Below are 17300 nucleotides of genomic sequence, written 5' to 3'. Positions count from 1 at the left end.
TGCAGGTCGAACAAAACCCCAAACGGAGATCCGTGCAGGTCGAACAAAACCCCAAACGGAGATCCGTGCAGGTCGAATAAAACCCCAAACGAAAATTCGTGCAGGTCGAACACAACCCCAAACGAAAATTCGTGCAGGTCGAACAAAACTCCAAACGAAGAAGTCTAAGTGATATTTTTTTTTTGTATATATATATCACACAACTTCCATAATGAACTCCTCAAAATAAGCATCTTATCACCTATGCTACTTGTAAGATCCCATGGTCAGACAGCTGACCCACTTTTCCATGCTTCTTGGTAGTCCACCCGACCAGCTAAGCCTTCCGTTCCGCTTGTAGTGCGTTCTTTGAGCCGCTTCTTTGTAATCCTTCGTGATGTTTGTCGATCATGGTTACCTCGAACCCCCAATCGGAACTTGGCACTCTTTCGAATTCGATCGAAAACACTTTTGCGTTGTATGACGTCATCCTGTCGATGATTTTTATGTTCTTCTCGATCTAGTCTTTGCGCACGATTCGCCAATCGAACTTCCTCTTAGTTGCTCCCTTGAGGTTGTGGATGCGACTGTTGTACATGGAAAAGTTGAGGCATTTGTTGTTGAGCGATAGGACTCTGAGGGTTCGTCATCATTCGGGGGGTGGGTGTCGTAACATAGTACCCAAGAGTTCCCAGCCCTGGTTGGCATATCGGTGTGGGTCCATGTTGCGGTGCTCCTTGTATTTGATTCCCTCCAAATATACTTGGCGTTGAGGTCAACGTTTGACCTACTGGTAGCAACATGGCACATGTAATTGTCATTTGAAAATTCGTTTGTCCAGCATGTAGGCCTTCGGTCGAACCAACCGGTTGGGTTGGTTGTATGTTTTTTCTTGACGGATTGGACGTGAGCTCGTTGTTCAAGTTCCTTGACCGATCTAATTGTTGACGTAGATCGTCCTCTAGAAATGCTTTAGTCATCCGACGGGTTGAATTTCTCTTTCGCATGTGACTTCGGCTACGATTTCTCCTGCTGTTCGTCATTTCAAGATGGATAATAGTGTGAAGAAAGAAAAGATAACGGGATAGAACAGAGTGACTCGTTCAATCCCCACAAACGGCGCCAATGATAGCGTAAATGTAAACGGGTCTACGATTACGCTACCAATACGTGTGTTACGTGTGGTGAAGGATGCCACTCGGCCGGTCAATCGGTCGCTCTACCGGTTGACGACTGAGCGGTAAGAAGCTATGTCGCTCTACGGGTGACGAATAGTAACAAGGAGAGAGCAAGAGAGACGAATGAGCAAATCACAGGTGTATTAGTGTAGTACTGATGAGTTTTCTCTTTTTTCCCCCCACTAGTGAGGGGAATGACCCCTATATTTATACAAAGTGGATTCACTATGCACATGGTGTTTGATATGCAAGTGGATGGCATATTTGCATGGGCTGAACAGTCACTCCGCAAAATGCGCATTGGTTTGCTCGAAGTGGTTGAGTCACTCGAGGTGATGAAAACACGGATCCCTTGTTCCTGAAAAGTTGTCGGTTCGTCACATCAAGCAACTGTTGCGCTCGTGAGCCTCAAATCCACAAGGTGTGTTGCTTCCATTCATGCGGACGGATCGGCCGTCGACGGACCGATTGGGTGACCATTGACGGACAGGTTGGTGACCGTTGACGGACAGGTGATTTACGGACCGACTAGTACATGTGCATATTTACCCATCACAAAGTAATTATGGAAAATTTGTTGGGTAGTGTTAGAGTTACAATTAATGTGGTGCAGTGGTGGACTCTTTTTAGGTACTAAATACTGATCTTCTCACTTAAAAGATGGTTGAGTTACTGTGAATCTGTGATTTACCTCTCCATTATCTTATGAGACCAGAATAAAGATCATTGAGTTTGATTTACCACTCTATCATCCTATGAGACCAAAATAAAGATCGTTGAGTTTGATTTACCACTCTATCATCCCATGAGACCAGAGTGCATAAAAGCAGAATTTGGAACAATTACTATTGGTGATAAATACTTTTAGAATTGAGCTGAACATAAAAGCACTTGGAACAATTACTATTGGTGATAAATACTTTTAGAATTGAGTTGAACATAAAAGCACTTGGAACAATTACAATTGGTGATAAATACTTTTAGAATTGAGCTGATCATAGAGGCTGGATTGGTGAGACTCTATTTCATGTCATTTTTTTCAAACGTCACCAATGTGACCAACTGAGTTGCCTATGCTGGCAACAGTAGATAAGTATTAATGATAGATCTAGTTGTTTTGTGGCTCATGAGGGAAAAATAATTAACCATTTAGAAGGCAATTAATTAATGACGAAATTTTTAATATCGTATTACTAAAATAATTAAATTTACAAATTGCTATTATCTTACAATTCAAAAGTGCTAGCTATTTTCCTGGTGGAAAGATGCCAATATGTTGGAGTTAATTAGAAATTAAAATTTGCTTGTCTTTATTTTTCTTGTTTCAGTTGTAAAAAAAGAAGGTGTTATTTTCTCTCAAAAATAAGTTAAATAACATATTTAAGTGCCATTAGAAAAAAACACCACTTTCTTACTATTACTTATCAGCGCACGTGTTACTTGCCAACTAATCTTTCTCACTAAGATATCAGCAAAATATATTAAAATATTTTCTACGTATACAAACAAAACCGCGATACCAAGCTCATCCGATGTAGACAACCATATATATATCATCCGTTAAATACTAAAATCCATAATTTTTTTTAAACACTCCTAATTCTTTAAAAGTAATATTTATTATATATTTTTTAAAACTTTTTTGACTAGAAGAATCAATACTTACCAAAAATCTTGTGGTCAAGTGGCACCCGGTGTCCCAATTAACACTCTTACATAAATGATGTGAGTGGGTTCAAGTCTCAATGGAGGTACATTGTGCTTCAGTAGGAAAACCGTTTTGTTTTGAGCTTGCATGAGCTGCTCAACAGGTCACGTGGAACCTTTAAGATTGTGTATTAATTCAACCTTTAAGATTGTGTATTAATTCAACCTTTTGGGGGCAAAATATATAATCGTTTTGAATGTATTTTACATGTTATCTAATACAATTGTAATTTGCAAAATGCATTTGTAAAGTTATAGATGTTGAATAATGTACATGTTAGAAAATATATTTGGTAGTGTTACATAGATCAAGTTCACGGGTATTTAGCTAATCTATGTCCCTATACATAGCCAGAATAATTAGAAAGAGCAAAAAAAACTAGTTGATCTTTTCACGATAAATTGAAAAAAAATGTCACTTTATCTGACTATTTTTTATAGGTGGTGGAAAAAATAATGATAGCTATTGGCTCATTTTCCAGCATGATGCACATGTATTTACAGAATCCATGTCCCTCCATATACACACAACTAGCCAAAATAATTAGAAAGAGAACAAAATTTAGTCCCAATTAAGTTGAGAGGCTTTTTTTTTTCCCACTATATAAAGAGATGCAAAGCAGAGTGGATAGGTCACAAAAAACACAATGGCTTCCATTACTTCTCCATGCACTCCCACTGGCACTACCCCAAAGTCTTTGTCCTCTTCCGCCAACTTGTCATCAACTCCCCTCTCCAAACCCTCCCAACTTCTCATCAGCTCCAAGCGCAACCGCCACTTCAAGATCTCATGCAACGCCGCCGCCGGCGACGGCGCCGACTCCAAGTTTGACCGGCGAGATGTCCTCCTCGGCTTGGGCGGCCTCTACGGCGCCGCTAGCCTCGCGTCCAACCCCTTGGCCTCGGCCGCGCCCATCCAAGCCCCGGAGATCTCCAAATGTGTCGTCCCGCCCGCCGACCTCCCGCCGGGTGCCGTGGTGGATAACTGTTGCCCGCCCGTGGCGTCCAACATTGTTGACTACAAGCTCCCGGCTGTGACCACCATGAAAGTCCGCCCTGCCGCTCACACCATGGACAAAGACGCCATCGCCAAGTTCGCGAAGGCCGTCGAGCTCATGAAGGCTTTGCCGGCCGACGATCCCCGGAACTTTTACCAGCAAGCGCTTGTCCATTGCGCGTACTGCAACGGCGGCTACGACCAAGTCAACTTCCCTGACCAGGAAATCCAGGTCCACAACTCTTGGCTCTTCTTCCCTTTCCACCGATGGTACCTCTACTTCTACGAGAGAATCTTGGGCAAATTGATCGGCGACCCCTCGTTCGGTCTGCCGTTCTGGAACTGGGATAACCCCGGCGGAATGGTGCTTCCTGATTTTCTCAACGACTCCACCTCTTCTCTCTACGACAGTAACCGTAACCAATCTCACCTCCCACCTGTCGTCGTCGACCTTGGCTACAATGGGGCGGATACCGATGTGCCCGACTCGCAAAAAATCTCCGATAACCTTGCTTTGATGTACAAGCAAATGGTCACCAATGCCGGAACCGCGGAGCTTTTCCTCGGAAAAGCTTACCGTGCCGGAGACGCTCCCAGCCCTGGTGCAGGCTCCATCGAGACCAGCCCTCACATTCCAATCCATAGGTAACGTACGGGCCGCTACATTTCTATTTTTGTCTCAAAATATCTGTCCAGCTTTGACCAATAAATAGTCAAGTTGATCAGACAGTTGGCTTGATAACCACAAGGTTATAAGTTCAACTCAGCTGATCAGACGAGAAAAAGCCAATTCAATTATAAACCATCTAGGCTGGTTGTTGGTCATCATGGACAACTTGGGTTGTCCATTGGTTACTTTAATTTGAATCAATCAATGGCAACTTAAATAGCTCTGTTATAAGCAACCTAGAGTGGTTGTAGGTTGATTTACCTCTTGTAGTAATTTGTTAGTTAAGTTTATAAAATAAGATTTATTCGGTACACATATTTAGATAATGGCTGCTCATACAGGTGGGTGGGTGACCCGAGAAACACCAACAATGAAGACATGGGCAACTTCTACTCGGCCGGAAGGGACATAGCCTTCTACTGCCACCACTCCAATGTTGACCGTATGTGGACCATATGGCAGCAGCTCGCCGGAAAACCAAGAAAGCGAGACTACACCGATTCCGACTGGTTAAACTCCACCTTCCTCTTCTACGACGAGAACGGCCAGGCAGTGAAGGTCCGGATCGGAGACTCCCTAGACAACCAGAAAATGGGGTACAAGTACGCCAAAACCCCCCTCCCATGGCTCGACTCCAAGCCAGTCCCCACCAAGAAGAAGGGCGGCTACGCCTCCAAGTCCAAGGCCCCCTTCGTCGCCAGCGTCTTCCCCGTCACGCTCGACAAGGTCGTCCAAGTCAAGGTCGCTCGGCCCAAGAAGTCCAGGTCGGCAGAGGAGAAGGAGGCGGAAGAAGAAATCTTGCTTATAGAAGGCATTGAAGTGGAAATTGACAAGTACGCCAAGTTCGACGTTTACCTGAACGACTCGGACGACCCGAGCGGCGGCAAAGACAAGGCGGAGTACGCCGGGAGCTTTGCGCATCTCCCCCACAAGCACAAGGGGATGAAGAAGATCAGGACCACTCTCAGCCTGGGTCTGAATGAGCCGCTCGAGGATTTGGGCGCCGAGGACGACGACACTATTCTGGTGACTTTGGCTCCAAAAGTTGGCGGCGGCGTTGTCTCCGTCGACAACATCAAGGTCGTCTACGGCTCTTAGAATCACATCCCGCCGCCGCCGTAATCTGTCGAAATAAAGTAATTCCGGTCAATCGTCATGGATTGTTTGTACTGTTAGGCTCCCCTCCGAATAAGACTTTTCTCACAAATTCATTTGTGATGAATAATATGTGGAGGTGCTTTTAAGCACCATTTATCATGTAATTTATTGTGAATTTCTTATGATATTTTGGGTGTACGTACTTTCGAATCAACGGTGGCAATGGAACATCTATTTTTAGCTTTAAGGTAGGATCCAAGAATCTTGCTGGGAAAGATTATTAAACATGTATTTGAATTCTATTGCCAAGTCACATGCATGAACATAAAATAAAAGTTCCTACCTACTATAATTTTCGACATCTGTCGTTACATGGTAGGATGTTCCGAGTCAAATTATACCATGGATAAGAGTCTACATTGCATTGTGGATTCTAGTTCAAAAAACAATTTTCAGATTTTGTACATGCAGTTAACACAGTACATGCAGTTCTGTATAGTACTTGTAAACAAATTGTGACAGGTCATATAGTAATTACAGACACTTAACATGATGATGTACAGAATATGTCAATTAGAAACACATAACATGTTAACCAATATCTTATGTGTCTTGCAATTAACATATACTGTGTATGCAGTTAACAATTTATGTTATGTATATGTTATTATCATGTTATATGCCTTCAATTTGTTTACAAATATATAAATTGTTAATTATAAGTATATAATATATTAATTGTAAACACATAATTTTTGGATCAAAATTTACAATACAAGATAAGCCTACTGTATGGTATAACAATTGATGTTCCAGCTAGCCATCATACTTGACTGGAATTTGTCCACGCTTTAGGCTTAATTGGCATATGCGGCCAAGGGGGAATAAATAATTAAAATTATATACACTAGAAGATTATTTAATTTTCAAAATGCATGTCAACATCCGTGAAAACACTACCCATTATATTGTGTATTCATCGTTTAATGTATGCTATTGATGATTGTTTTTTCTTGTCCTAAAAAGTTAGAATTTTCAACTTAAAGGGTTTGACAAAGTATTTGAGAGAAAATAAGTTACAGTAACACAATGACAAAGCTAAATGTTAATGTACAAAAGGGATTTGTCCACTTTAGACATAATCCTCACATTATCCTGTTACTGGATTTCTAACATTAGTATTTTATCTCAAATATTATTGTCTACTAAATCAACGAGCTAAGCCAGTGCAAGGATGATGATTATTTTTCTTGATTTGGCTTAAAATTTCCTCCATTATTAAAACGAGCTCGTGCAGAAAAAAAGTTAACTTTAATTATGATGGAGGAGAATGATTCCGTTTATTATTATTTTCTGTCTTTTTGTGTACTATGGAAGTAGATTTGCAGGGGTGATTTACTCTTAATTTACATACTTGTCTAAAATTTCTTTGTGGAGTACGTTTTGGCCTCACTCTGAATTTTATGCCCAACTTACATTATCTATGTAAATATATTGTGAATAATACTACATGTATTTTACTTATTTTATTTTAATTTATAAGGGTATGTAATAATGATAAAAGAGGTACTTACTTATAATAGTAGAATAATGAGATTGAAAGATTTAATGTGTCGAATAGACAAACACAATTTCGTGTCGACAAATTAAAGAAAATATTGTTTGGGTAAATTACACCCTATCACTATATTTGACACATTATAAATGATCAAAAACAAATGTGAATGCATAGAATCAGAGTGGAGAGCACTGCTATTATTATTATTTTTAATGTATAATTGTTTTAGAAAATAATGGCTGTGGGTCACTAGGTTGAACAAATTCGTTCCCCCATTGCTGGGACTTGGGAAAAGGTGGTGCGAGTTAGGTAACGAGATTGACCAATAATGATCACGTGTATTATGTAAAAAAAAAAAAAAAAAAAGTAGGCATTTTTATTTTATTTTTAATTTTTTTTCTCCACTGAAATCTGAGAGTTTTTATTATTCCTTCGGTCATATTTGTATCTGTCTAATTCGATTGAAGTTATTTTTAATTTAATTTTTATAATATTAAATTTAGTATTAATATAAAAAAAATGTATATTAAGAAGTTACACTAATATTAAGAGTAGCATTAAACACACAAAAAAAAATTAAAAATAAGTAAAAAAAAAATATCAAAGAGAAAACGCAAAAAAAAATAAAAAAAAAATTGATTTGACTAATAAATAATAAGTAGAACAATAGAGAGTGTTTACATATTCAACTAACCTTTTCCAATATATAGCATTATTTAACGAATCTAAGTTTGATTTTTGGTCTTTACCTTCGCTCACTTTTCACTAATCACTCGTTGATTTTGTTGTCTTCCACGTGCTGACAAAAGGAGTAACCAAATTACAATTATTATTATTTTTTATTGAAACAATAGGATTAAAAGCATATTAATTTAATTAGTAGGACCATCAAACAAATTTACAAATAAAATTTCATAGTAAGCAAAAACTTGTGTGAAACCGTCTCACTAGGAGACGGGTTGAGTCGGGTCGGGTCAAAATGCAAATGTAACACTTATATGCACAAATGTTATACTTATATGCTCAAATGTAATACTAATCAGGAATAAAATTTTTGTTACTTATAAGGGTAAATGTAATACTTTTAACGGAAAATACAATACTTTTACATTTCGATTTAAAAGTATTACATTTTCCTCAAAAGTATTATATTTGCCTTTATAAGTGAGGGGCACTTGTCAACATTACTTATTATGAAAATTGTATTATTTTTTTCTCTTATAAGTAACAACAACTGTATTCTTGATTAGTGTTATATTTGAGCATATAAGTATGACATTTGCATGGTGCTTTGACCCGACTTGACCCGTCTCACGAATAAGGATCCGTGAGACGGTCTTACACAAGTATGACCATAGAGTTTTATTAACCTTAAAAGAGCTGGTTTTACATACGTGTTCTGCGTTTCTGTTATTGCCTTCTTGGCATATGCATTACAACTCTAGGATATCAATCGTTATACCTGCACCACGGTGCACATAGCAATGTGCACCACGTACGTAAAATGACGTCGTTTCGATGTTAGTGGACGTGGACGCGAATGACTCTAAGGAATTCATTATCTATAATACACATAATCATTATCTAGAATACACAGAACGTTTGCCTAGAATACACAGAATGTTTGCCCATACTACACAGAATATTGACACAAAATACACAGATGTTAGTGGACGCGGACGCGAATGACTCCAGGGAATTCATTATCTATAATACACATAATCATTATATAGAATACACAGAACATTAGCCTAGAATACACAAAATGTTTGCCGGGAATACACAGAATATTGACACAAAATACACAGAACTCATCCTCCTAACATTCGAATGCACAAACACATTACAACATGTGTTATTAACATGAATACACGAAATATTGACACAAAATACACAGAACTCATCCTCCTAAACATTCGAATGCACAAACACATCACAACATGTGTTACTAACATGAATACACATAACGGTTGCCTAGAATACACAGAACGATTGCTTGGAATACACAGAATATTAACATAAATACAGAGACCGACCGAAACGGGAAACGTGATTTCCAAAAAAATGGACGATTAGTTTACAATGCTCAAAACGACGTCATTTACGTACGTGGTGCACATTGCTGTCTGCACCGTGGTGCACGGTATAATTTGTCAATAATTTGTTTGTTTCACTTTGGTTTATGGATTATTAACTAATACCCTAATTCAAACTATAAGCCTCAAATGGCCCAAAAAACACAAAGCATACCAATAATTTTGTTTGTTTCACTTTGGTCTATGGATTATATTATTAACTAATACCCTAATTACAACTCTCTCTCATCACAAAGATGAGAGACCAAAGGCCATTTTTGCTTGAAAGTTCTTTACAATTGAAGAGTAATTTTAAAAATTTGACTCAAAACCATTTTGGAATTATAACTCAAAGTTTTGTTTAGTCTTCTTCTTCTTCTTTTTTTTTTTTTTTTTTTTTTTTTTTTTTTTTNAAAAAAAAAAAAAAAAAGAAGAGAGTATATTTTAGTTCAGCCCATAAAGACACATGTGGGATATAGTCCAATTCATCAAAGGCCCAAGCTTGCCAATTTAGGGGTTCCAATATGATTCCTACCAACAGCCCATATTAGCAAGGGTAATAACAAATTTTAAAGAGTGAGTTATCCATGGTATGAATGAGATGATGTGACTAGTAAGTGTCTTCCAATTTAAATAGAGGTATTGAATTTGAGCTTCGAACAAGATTCATGAATAAAATTAGTCTCTGTGCCCTGGGCAAGGAAACTTGTAGTTAGACATTTTTATTTTATTTAAAGATCTCCCTCCACCTAATTATATAACCTAAAAAGAAAATTTTACGTCAAAAATGTATTGTGCTTATTATTATAACTAAAAAAGAAGAAGAAGAAGGAGTAGTTAGATTTATAACTAAAAAAAAAAAAAAAGAGTAGTTAGATTTCTCATGTTTATAGAAAACAAAATGGTACAAAAGATTTCCTTGCCAACGCGTTAGTGCATACGTTGGGGTCTTAAGGTTGTCTGAAGGCCTGCATGCATATAATCCTTTAGTGAATTTTGAAATATGATCATTTGGGCATTCCTCATTTGAGGTAGATCTCGAGTATGTACTATGTAGTCATAATATTGTTCCTGGTTGGGGTTCACCTTCCACTTAATTTAAAAATAATGCTCCATTTGTTCCATTTTATCTGTCTTATTTACTATTCATTGGACAAACCAACTCTTTCTTCTTTTGTTTATTTTCTTTAGTATTTTTTTTACTATTTTAAATTTAATTTTTTTGTGTGTTTAATTGTACTTTTAGTGTATTTTCTAAATATATATAGTTTGTGTAGACTAATACTAAACTTAATATTATGAAAAATTAAATTAAAAATAATCAAGACTCACACATAAAATGAAACATAGGGAGTAATAATTAGGCCTTCCTCAATAGTGGTAGGTTTTTTTACGAGGTGTGATTAGTAAAGAGAAAATGAGAGTGGAGGAAAAAAAAAAGAAATAATAAAACAAATTACAAATCTAAAAAAAATTTTAAAATAATAATAATAATAATTTACGTGGGCGCAACACCTGTGCCTCACGTACGTGAGGCGCAGGTTTTTCCTCACAACTGGGCCCCACCCTCACACCAAAAAAAACTCAAATTTGCAGGAAAAAAACATCACTAGAAACCCACCCTCCACATTTGTTAATAACTCAACACTAAGTTTTTACTATTCTAAAAACTCACATAAAAACTCTATTGGGGAAAACCTTATACAGTATATATTATTTTATTGACAAAAATATTATTCTATTTACAAAAATATCAGTGCCTCTCTATCTTTATATAATTAACAACAATCATGATGCTTCCTTGACACCAAATTAAAGATGCTAAACTTTACAAGACTTTTAAGTTAGAGAAGAGAAGAGATTTGAAGAAAATGAGAATTTTGTAATGTGGGATCCAAATTCAAATGGGCCCTCTCTCATACTAATAGGAGAAAAAAGCTAAGTGCATGCATGTTGGGCTCTCTCTTATACTAATAGGAGAAAAAAGCTAAGTGCATGCTTGTTCGTACGTAGGAATAAGGTTAGAGGGAATCAGGAAACAACTGGAAATTAAGACTGTGTTCGATCGGCCGGCCAGACCGTAGCCATTATTGATGATATGATCCATTATCTTATTCAAATTAAACACACAAATAGAAACCCAGGCCAATCCTTTGAAACGGTTTTTGCTTTTGTTCTCAGTTATAGAAATGATCACATGCAATCCACATACCCACATATTTTTGTTTGCATTCTTTGTCTTTATTGGTGGAGGAATACTCAAGATTCCACTTTTTTTGCAAACACTCAAGATTCCACTTACTCCACCTTTTCATATATGTTGTTTCAGCAGAGTGGGCAGCAAAAGAGGGAATTATTTTCCCATTCTTCTCTCATTTTTTGACAGAATTGAAGAGAGCAAATAGAGAGAGACAGTGAGTTTGGTTGCCAGAAGCCCAGAAGCAGTAGGCTGTAGGCAGAAGAGAGCAAATAGAGAGAGCCGAGAGGCAGTGATCCGAAGGAAGATCAGAGAAGAAACCCATTTTTCTTATTCTCTCATTTCGGTAGTTCATCAGCAGAAGGAACAACCATTTTCTTCCATTTTGGTGCAATTTAGCCTTGCTATTTTGCCTAGTTTTTGGGTACTATCTTCATCAAATAGTTTGTTAATTTGATTGCTTATTTGCTTAATTCTATTTGTTAAAATTTCTATGTTTTACATAGTTTGCCTATGAATTTTGTTTCAATTTTAATTCTATCTATTAGGATTTATATGTAAGTTTATTAGGTTTATTATATGCAGGGATTTGAAGGCCATGTTTATAGCTGGGCACTTGGGCACTTGGATTGATTGATTCACAAGTGTCAGGTACTTTTGTTTTGTTTTGTTTTTTTTTTTTTTTTAAATCATCAGTTTCATAATAAATGTTTTTATACAATGTTGCCTAAAAAATATTTATTCGGAAGTAAAAAATGAAATTTATTAAAATAGTAGATCCTATAATGAAAATTTGGAGAGACCAAACCAGATAATCTTGAACAATTTAATGAAAATTTGAGTAATCAAAATTATATTGATGATGATATTGATAATGTCCTATATTAGGTAGTTAGTGCTATTCTTTAGGTTCTTTCCTATTAGTGTGCTAGCCTATGTATATATAAATACTGTGTATCGTCTTCAGTGAATAATACAATACAGATTTTATTTCCTCAATCCCCTAATCGCCTGCTGCCTGCCTAATCTGCCTGAGTTTTAAGACCGCGCGCAGTTTTCAAGGACGGTGGACTCGTGCTCCGCCTTGAGTTTGGAGTATTCTTTCTCGAGCTTCTTGTTCTTCCACCGTGCCCGACGGTTTTGGAACCAGATGGCGACCTGGCGAGGGTAAAGTCCCAGCTCAGAAGCCAGGCGGTATTTTCTCTCCGACTCTAACTTGCTCTCATCACCGAAGCTTTGTTCTAGGAGGTTGACTTGTTCTTCGCTCAATTTCCGCTTCCTGATTCCGGTCAGGCCGCCGTCCCAGACCGCCTTGTTCTTCGAATCTCCACTAAACGGCCTATAGTGGCGGCCGGAAAATCTTCTTCTTCCTCCGGCGGTCCCACAGAAGCGTTTTCTCGCCGAATGATTTAAAATTTTGTAAAAACAAAAGAAACATCATATATATGGATGGCTAACCTTGATCGGGTAGGAGTTGAGTGTAAATATATATTGGGATAAATTAAAAATGAGAAATGGGTGCCATTTGATCATCAACTTGATTGTTATTGATGCCGCCATCTCCCTCTAGCTAGAATGTAGACCAAGGAGTGATCGAGGAACGCTGTAGATTAAGATAGGGTGGATATATATATATATATATATAGTGAGCTGCGCCTGCGAAAGCTTCTGTTCAAGTAAATGAAATATAATGAAATACTATTTTAATTTGTTTCACAGATAAATAAATGTATTATCCGCATTTATTACTTTCTTTGGATGATAAATTGATAATGGAACAACATTCACTATTTTAATGGAGGGACTATTTTCATCATTTGGGATATGATAATTGAACAACCTAACATTCACTATTACTTTCTTTGGATGATAATGGAACAACATTCCCTGTTTAACATCAGTTTTACTCCATGACGAGGCAAACAAGGATATGATATTTTCATCATCTGGGACCGAAAAAAAATGTTTATATCAAAAATTTGTGACAGGTTATATTTGTGATATTTTCATAATATGACATTTGCCCAATGATATTATGCTCAAGTGACATGAAGTTACTCTCACCTCCTAAATGAGAGATTATAGATTCGAGCATTAGTGAATGCAGTATTGTATAACACCCTTAATGGCATGAAAAAGCGAGGTATTAGCCTAAAGTGAGTGGTGGATGTAACCATTATCAACCCACTCCCAACACATTGCTATCCATATTTATGAGAAGTGATATGTATATACGGGCTTACTTGGGTTTTGGACACTTAGAGAGTATGTTTGACAATTAGTTGTTATATATATATAATTAAGTCCCAACTTGTTTTCTCATTTAATAAAAATTTGTGTATGACCATAGGCATTGCGCAAGCATAGGCTTGCAGCTTGCTGAAGTAGCCTATTATGTTAGTGGGCTGAAGTAGCCAGAGTGATATACAATATACAAACTTTTTTTTTTTTACAATCCATACACCATCAATATTACAGGCTAGTCTTGATATACATGGAGAGAATTAATTGATATAATAGAAACTCTTATACAATTTATATATTTATATCTAAAAAGATTATTATTTTTGAAAGATTTTTAAATTTCCATTTTAATACATCTTAAAATGTTCGAAGTTGGAATTCCAAGTTCTTATCCCGTGCTAGGCGGGAAGTGCTGCTTAAGAATGTCCTCCAAGCAATGCCATGTGGAAAAGGGGTCCGATGGAGATCTTGGGGTGGGCTATGCCATCCTAAAGAAAAAGGAGGTTTGGGCTTTAGAAGACTGCGAGAAATGAATTTAGCTCTTTTGGGAAAGCAGGCGTGGCGATTAATTACTAGACCGAACTCTCTTGTGGCTCGAGTTTATAAAAGTCGATATTATCCTCATGGTTCTTTTCTTGATGCAGCCCCCGGGAGCAATCCCTCATTTATTTGGAGTGGCCTGATTGAGACTCAGGATTGGTGATGGCATGAGTACGAAAATAGGCCATGATCCTTGGCTTCCTACTGAGGATAACCCGTTTATTACTACATCTTTGCCCGAGGCTATTTATGAAGCTCCTGTATCATCTTTGTTAAACATGCAGGGACTGGGTTGGGACGAGGAGTGTGTGAAGGATATTTTTAACGAAAGGGATGCTAGTATTGTACTAAATATTCCAGTTAGCTTGCGACGACCTAGTGATGCTTGGGTTTGGTATAAGGAAGCGAAAGGTGAGTACACGGTCAAGTCTGCCTATAGAATGTTGGTGGGAGAATTGCAAGATAACAGACCATGGCGTTTGTTATGGAATCTTAAGGTACCTCCTAAAGTGAAGCTATTTTGTTGGCAGCTTGCCTCCTCTTTTTTGCCCACTCGTGATGCATTAGTTACGAAACAAATCCAGTGCTCGCTATTATGTCATATGTGTGGTCAGACTGATGAATCCGCCCGGTATTTGTTCATGGACTGTACGGATGCGGTTGCTATGTGGACTACAATAGGCTTATCTTCTCCTACACTGGGACAAGGTACACTTTCAGAGTGATTTTTTAATATGCTTGCTAAATTAAAAGATGATATGCAATGCAAGTTTGTCATGCTTTGTTGGGGACTATGGGGAAGCCGGAATAATAAAGTATGGAATGGGAATGCTTTTGATTGTAATGCTGTAATTCATTCATCTCTCACTTTCTTGACAAACTGGAAGGCAGCGTATGATCCAATGTTGACAACGCAAGGTTCTGGTGGTAGGTTGCTGAAGTGGAAAGCTCCATCACCTGACCGGTTAAAGATGAACACGGATATTGCTATGGATATTCATCACAATATTATGGGGCTGGGCTGGGTGCTACGAGATCACCATGGTATGTTTCTAGCTGCAAAGGCGATGCAAATTAGTGGAAATTATAGTGTTCAAGAGGCCGAAGCGGTTTGTATTCGTGAAGCTTTGAGTTGGCTGAAAGGAACCGGGATGGGAGATGTAGATATTGAGACTGATTCTCAACTTGTTTATTATGCTTTATCTTCGAATCCTTTTATTTCTACTTTTGGTTTTCTGATTGATGATATTAAAGAAGTTGCATCTATGATTGAGGGTGTAGACTTCTGTTTTGTTAAACGATCTGCGAATCGTGCTGCCCACATTGTTGCTCGGGAAGCCGTTTCTTTGACAGGTTGCGGGGAGTGGTTCGATACTCCTCCTCTTTATCTTGTTGATTGCCTTTTATCTGATTTAATGAATTAAGTTCTTTCTCTCAAAAAAAAAAAAAAAAGAAGAGATAAAATAGGGTTAGTTTTAGTTTTGATTCCTCAACTATCTGTGCTTTTCATTTGGTTATCAAGTTCAAAGTCGATTAAATTTAATCTTCAATTATTCAAAATGTCATTTTTACTTTTTAGTCTTTGTGAGAATTAAAAATGACACAATTCAAGACTATAATTAATATATTTTAATAGTTAATGTCTTAAAATGACACTTTCTCGGTTTGAACAAAGTCTTCCTAGTGCTATTTATCTCTTTTGTATAATTTGCAGAATATTACACAAGAACATAGTTTACCCCATGTATACTTTCGAATAGTCTAGTCATTCAAGGAAATTTATCTAATAAATTTTAAATATGGTTTAGAAATTAAAATAAGAATTTTTTTTTTGAAAGAAAACGTAGCTATTCCATTAATTCATAACATAAAACGTTTACATCAACGATCAATGAAATGGTAAATCATTCCTTACAGTCAGACATAGAAACAAATTTTCTAACTATGCTATAGAAAACTTGAATTGCAGACTGTTTCATAACTAGGAAGCTATGTTCCTTCAGGGAGCTTAAAGCTTCATCAAAGATCTGGGTGTTCGTCATCATTTTTTTTTGCTCGCCCAGAATAAGATCAACACTTGCCGAAACCAAACTAAACGATTTATGCTAATGAAAATGAAAAGCTCGTGAAAGTAACGGGATGAAAAATGCTCGTGAAAGTAACGAGAGGAAAACACAATAATAGAGAAAATAAAAAGTGGGTAAAGTCAAAGTAGGGTTGGGAGTTCAAGACTACCAACACAAACCCCAATACCTACCTACTATTATTTTATTCAAAGGGAAAGAAAACGGAAGAAGAAGATCTGTGGTGGTGGTCGGAGCTGCGACGATGGTCGGGACGAAAGAAGAGCAAGAGCAAACATAGAAGGTGACCAAAACCGCCGGCTCAAAACTCCATTAAAGCTCCGGCCGGAAGCCGGCGGTGGAAGCCGAAGTTGAGCAGCAGAGAAAGGTGTTTGGTTTTAGAGAGAAAAGGGAGGGAGCATTAAAATAAGAATTTTAATGAATGTAAAACTCAAATAAGAAGCTGTGTTTAAATGAGCAGCATTCAAACAAAAGAAAGCTCACCATTAGCCCAAAAGAAAGTGACACGCAACATCTGTCCAATCATCAATCTTAGCCCAAACCAGCCCATCTCACTATTACATCCAAAAGAAATCTAAAAATGACATTTTGTGTTTAAAAATAGGATAATTTTTCAGTTAAAATTACTACATAATCTTCACTAACTAACATGGTATTATAAATATTTTTTAAAAAATATCTTCATTTTTATTAACTATTGGTGAATTAGTCAACCCTGTTATGAGTTAATAAAGTGTATACGGTGATCACATATAAAATAGAATATAATATGATGATAAAACGTTAGTCAATAAATATTAGAGAGTAATTTTAATAGAATATATAAGCCAAATATTTTCTCAAATACTTGTTTTTTAATAATAAAAACTTGTGTGAAAACATAGACATTGCTAGCCTGGAGCATACACTTGCAGCTTGCTGAAATAGCCTATTATGTTAGTGGGCCGAGAACATTCAATTTTTAAACTGATAT

At 37.1% G+C, this 17300-nt stretch overlaps 3 protein-coding genes across 3 annotated transcripts; 2 read left to right on the top strand and 1 right to left on the bottom strand.

Annotated features, from left to right (window-relative positions):
- The first annotated feature begins 3511 nt into the window (after window positions 1–3511).
- LOC116026282 (polyphenol oxidase I, chloroplastic) lies at window positions 3512–5876 on the top strand. Its single transcript, XM_031267765.1, has 2 exons — window positions 3512–4506; window positions 4873–5876. The coding sequence occupies exons 1-2, from the start codon at window positions 3512–3514 to the stop codon at window positions 5627–5629; spliced, it is 1752 nt and encodes a 583-aa protein (XP_031123625.1). The 3' UTR covers window positions 5630–5876.
- A 6621-nt stretch (window positions 5877–12497) lies between these two features.
- Window positions 12498–13636, bottom strand: LOC116011374 (homeobox-leucine zipper protein ATHB-40-like). The gene is made up of 2 exons (XM_031250936.1): window positions 13524–13636; window positions 12498–12855 (listed from the first exon to the last, which is right to left on the bottom strand). Exons 1-2 carry the CDS (start codon window positions 13634–13636, stop codon window positions 12498–12500), a joined length of 471 nt encoding a protein of 156 aa, XP_031106796.1.
- A 774-nt stretch (window positions 13637–14410) lies between these two features.
- Window positions 14411–15667, top strand: LOC116011363. Its single transcript, XM_031250925.1, has 3 exons — window positions 14411–14740; window positions 14858–14951; window positions 14997–15667. The coding sequence occupies exons 1-3, from the start codon at window positions 14411–14413 to the stop codon at window positions 15665–15667; spliced, it is 1095 nt and encodes a 364-aa protein (XP_031106785.1).
- The last annotated feature ends 1633 nt before the right edge of the window (window positions 15668–17300 follow it).

The sequence above is a fragment of the Ipomoea triloba genome, chromosome 1, assembly GCF_003576645.1.
Source record: "Ipomoea triloba cultivar NCNSP0323 chromosome 1, ASM357664v1".
NCBI classification, from domain to species: Eukaryota; Viridiplantae; Streptophyta; class Magnoliopsida; order Solanales; family Convolvulaceae; genus Ipomoea; species Ipomoea triloba.
The sequence above is the reverse complement of the archived record's forward strand: the minus strand, read 5'-3'. Positions and strand labels throughout refer to the sequence as shown.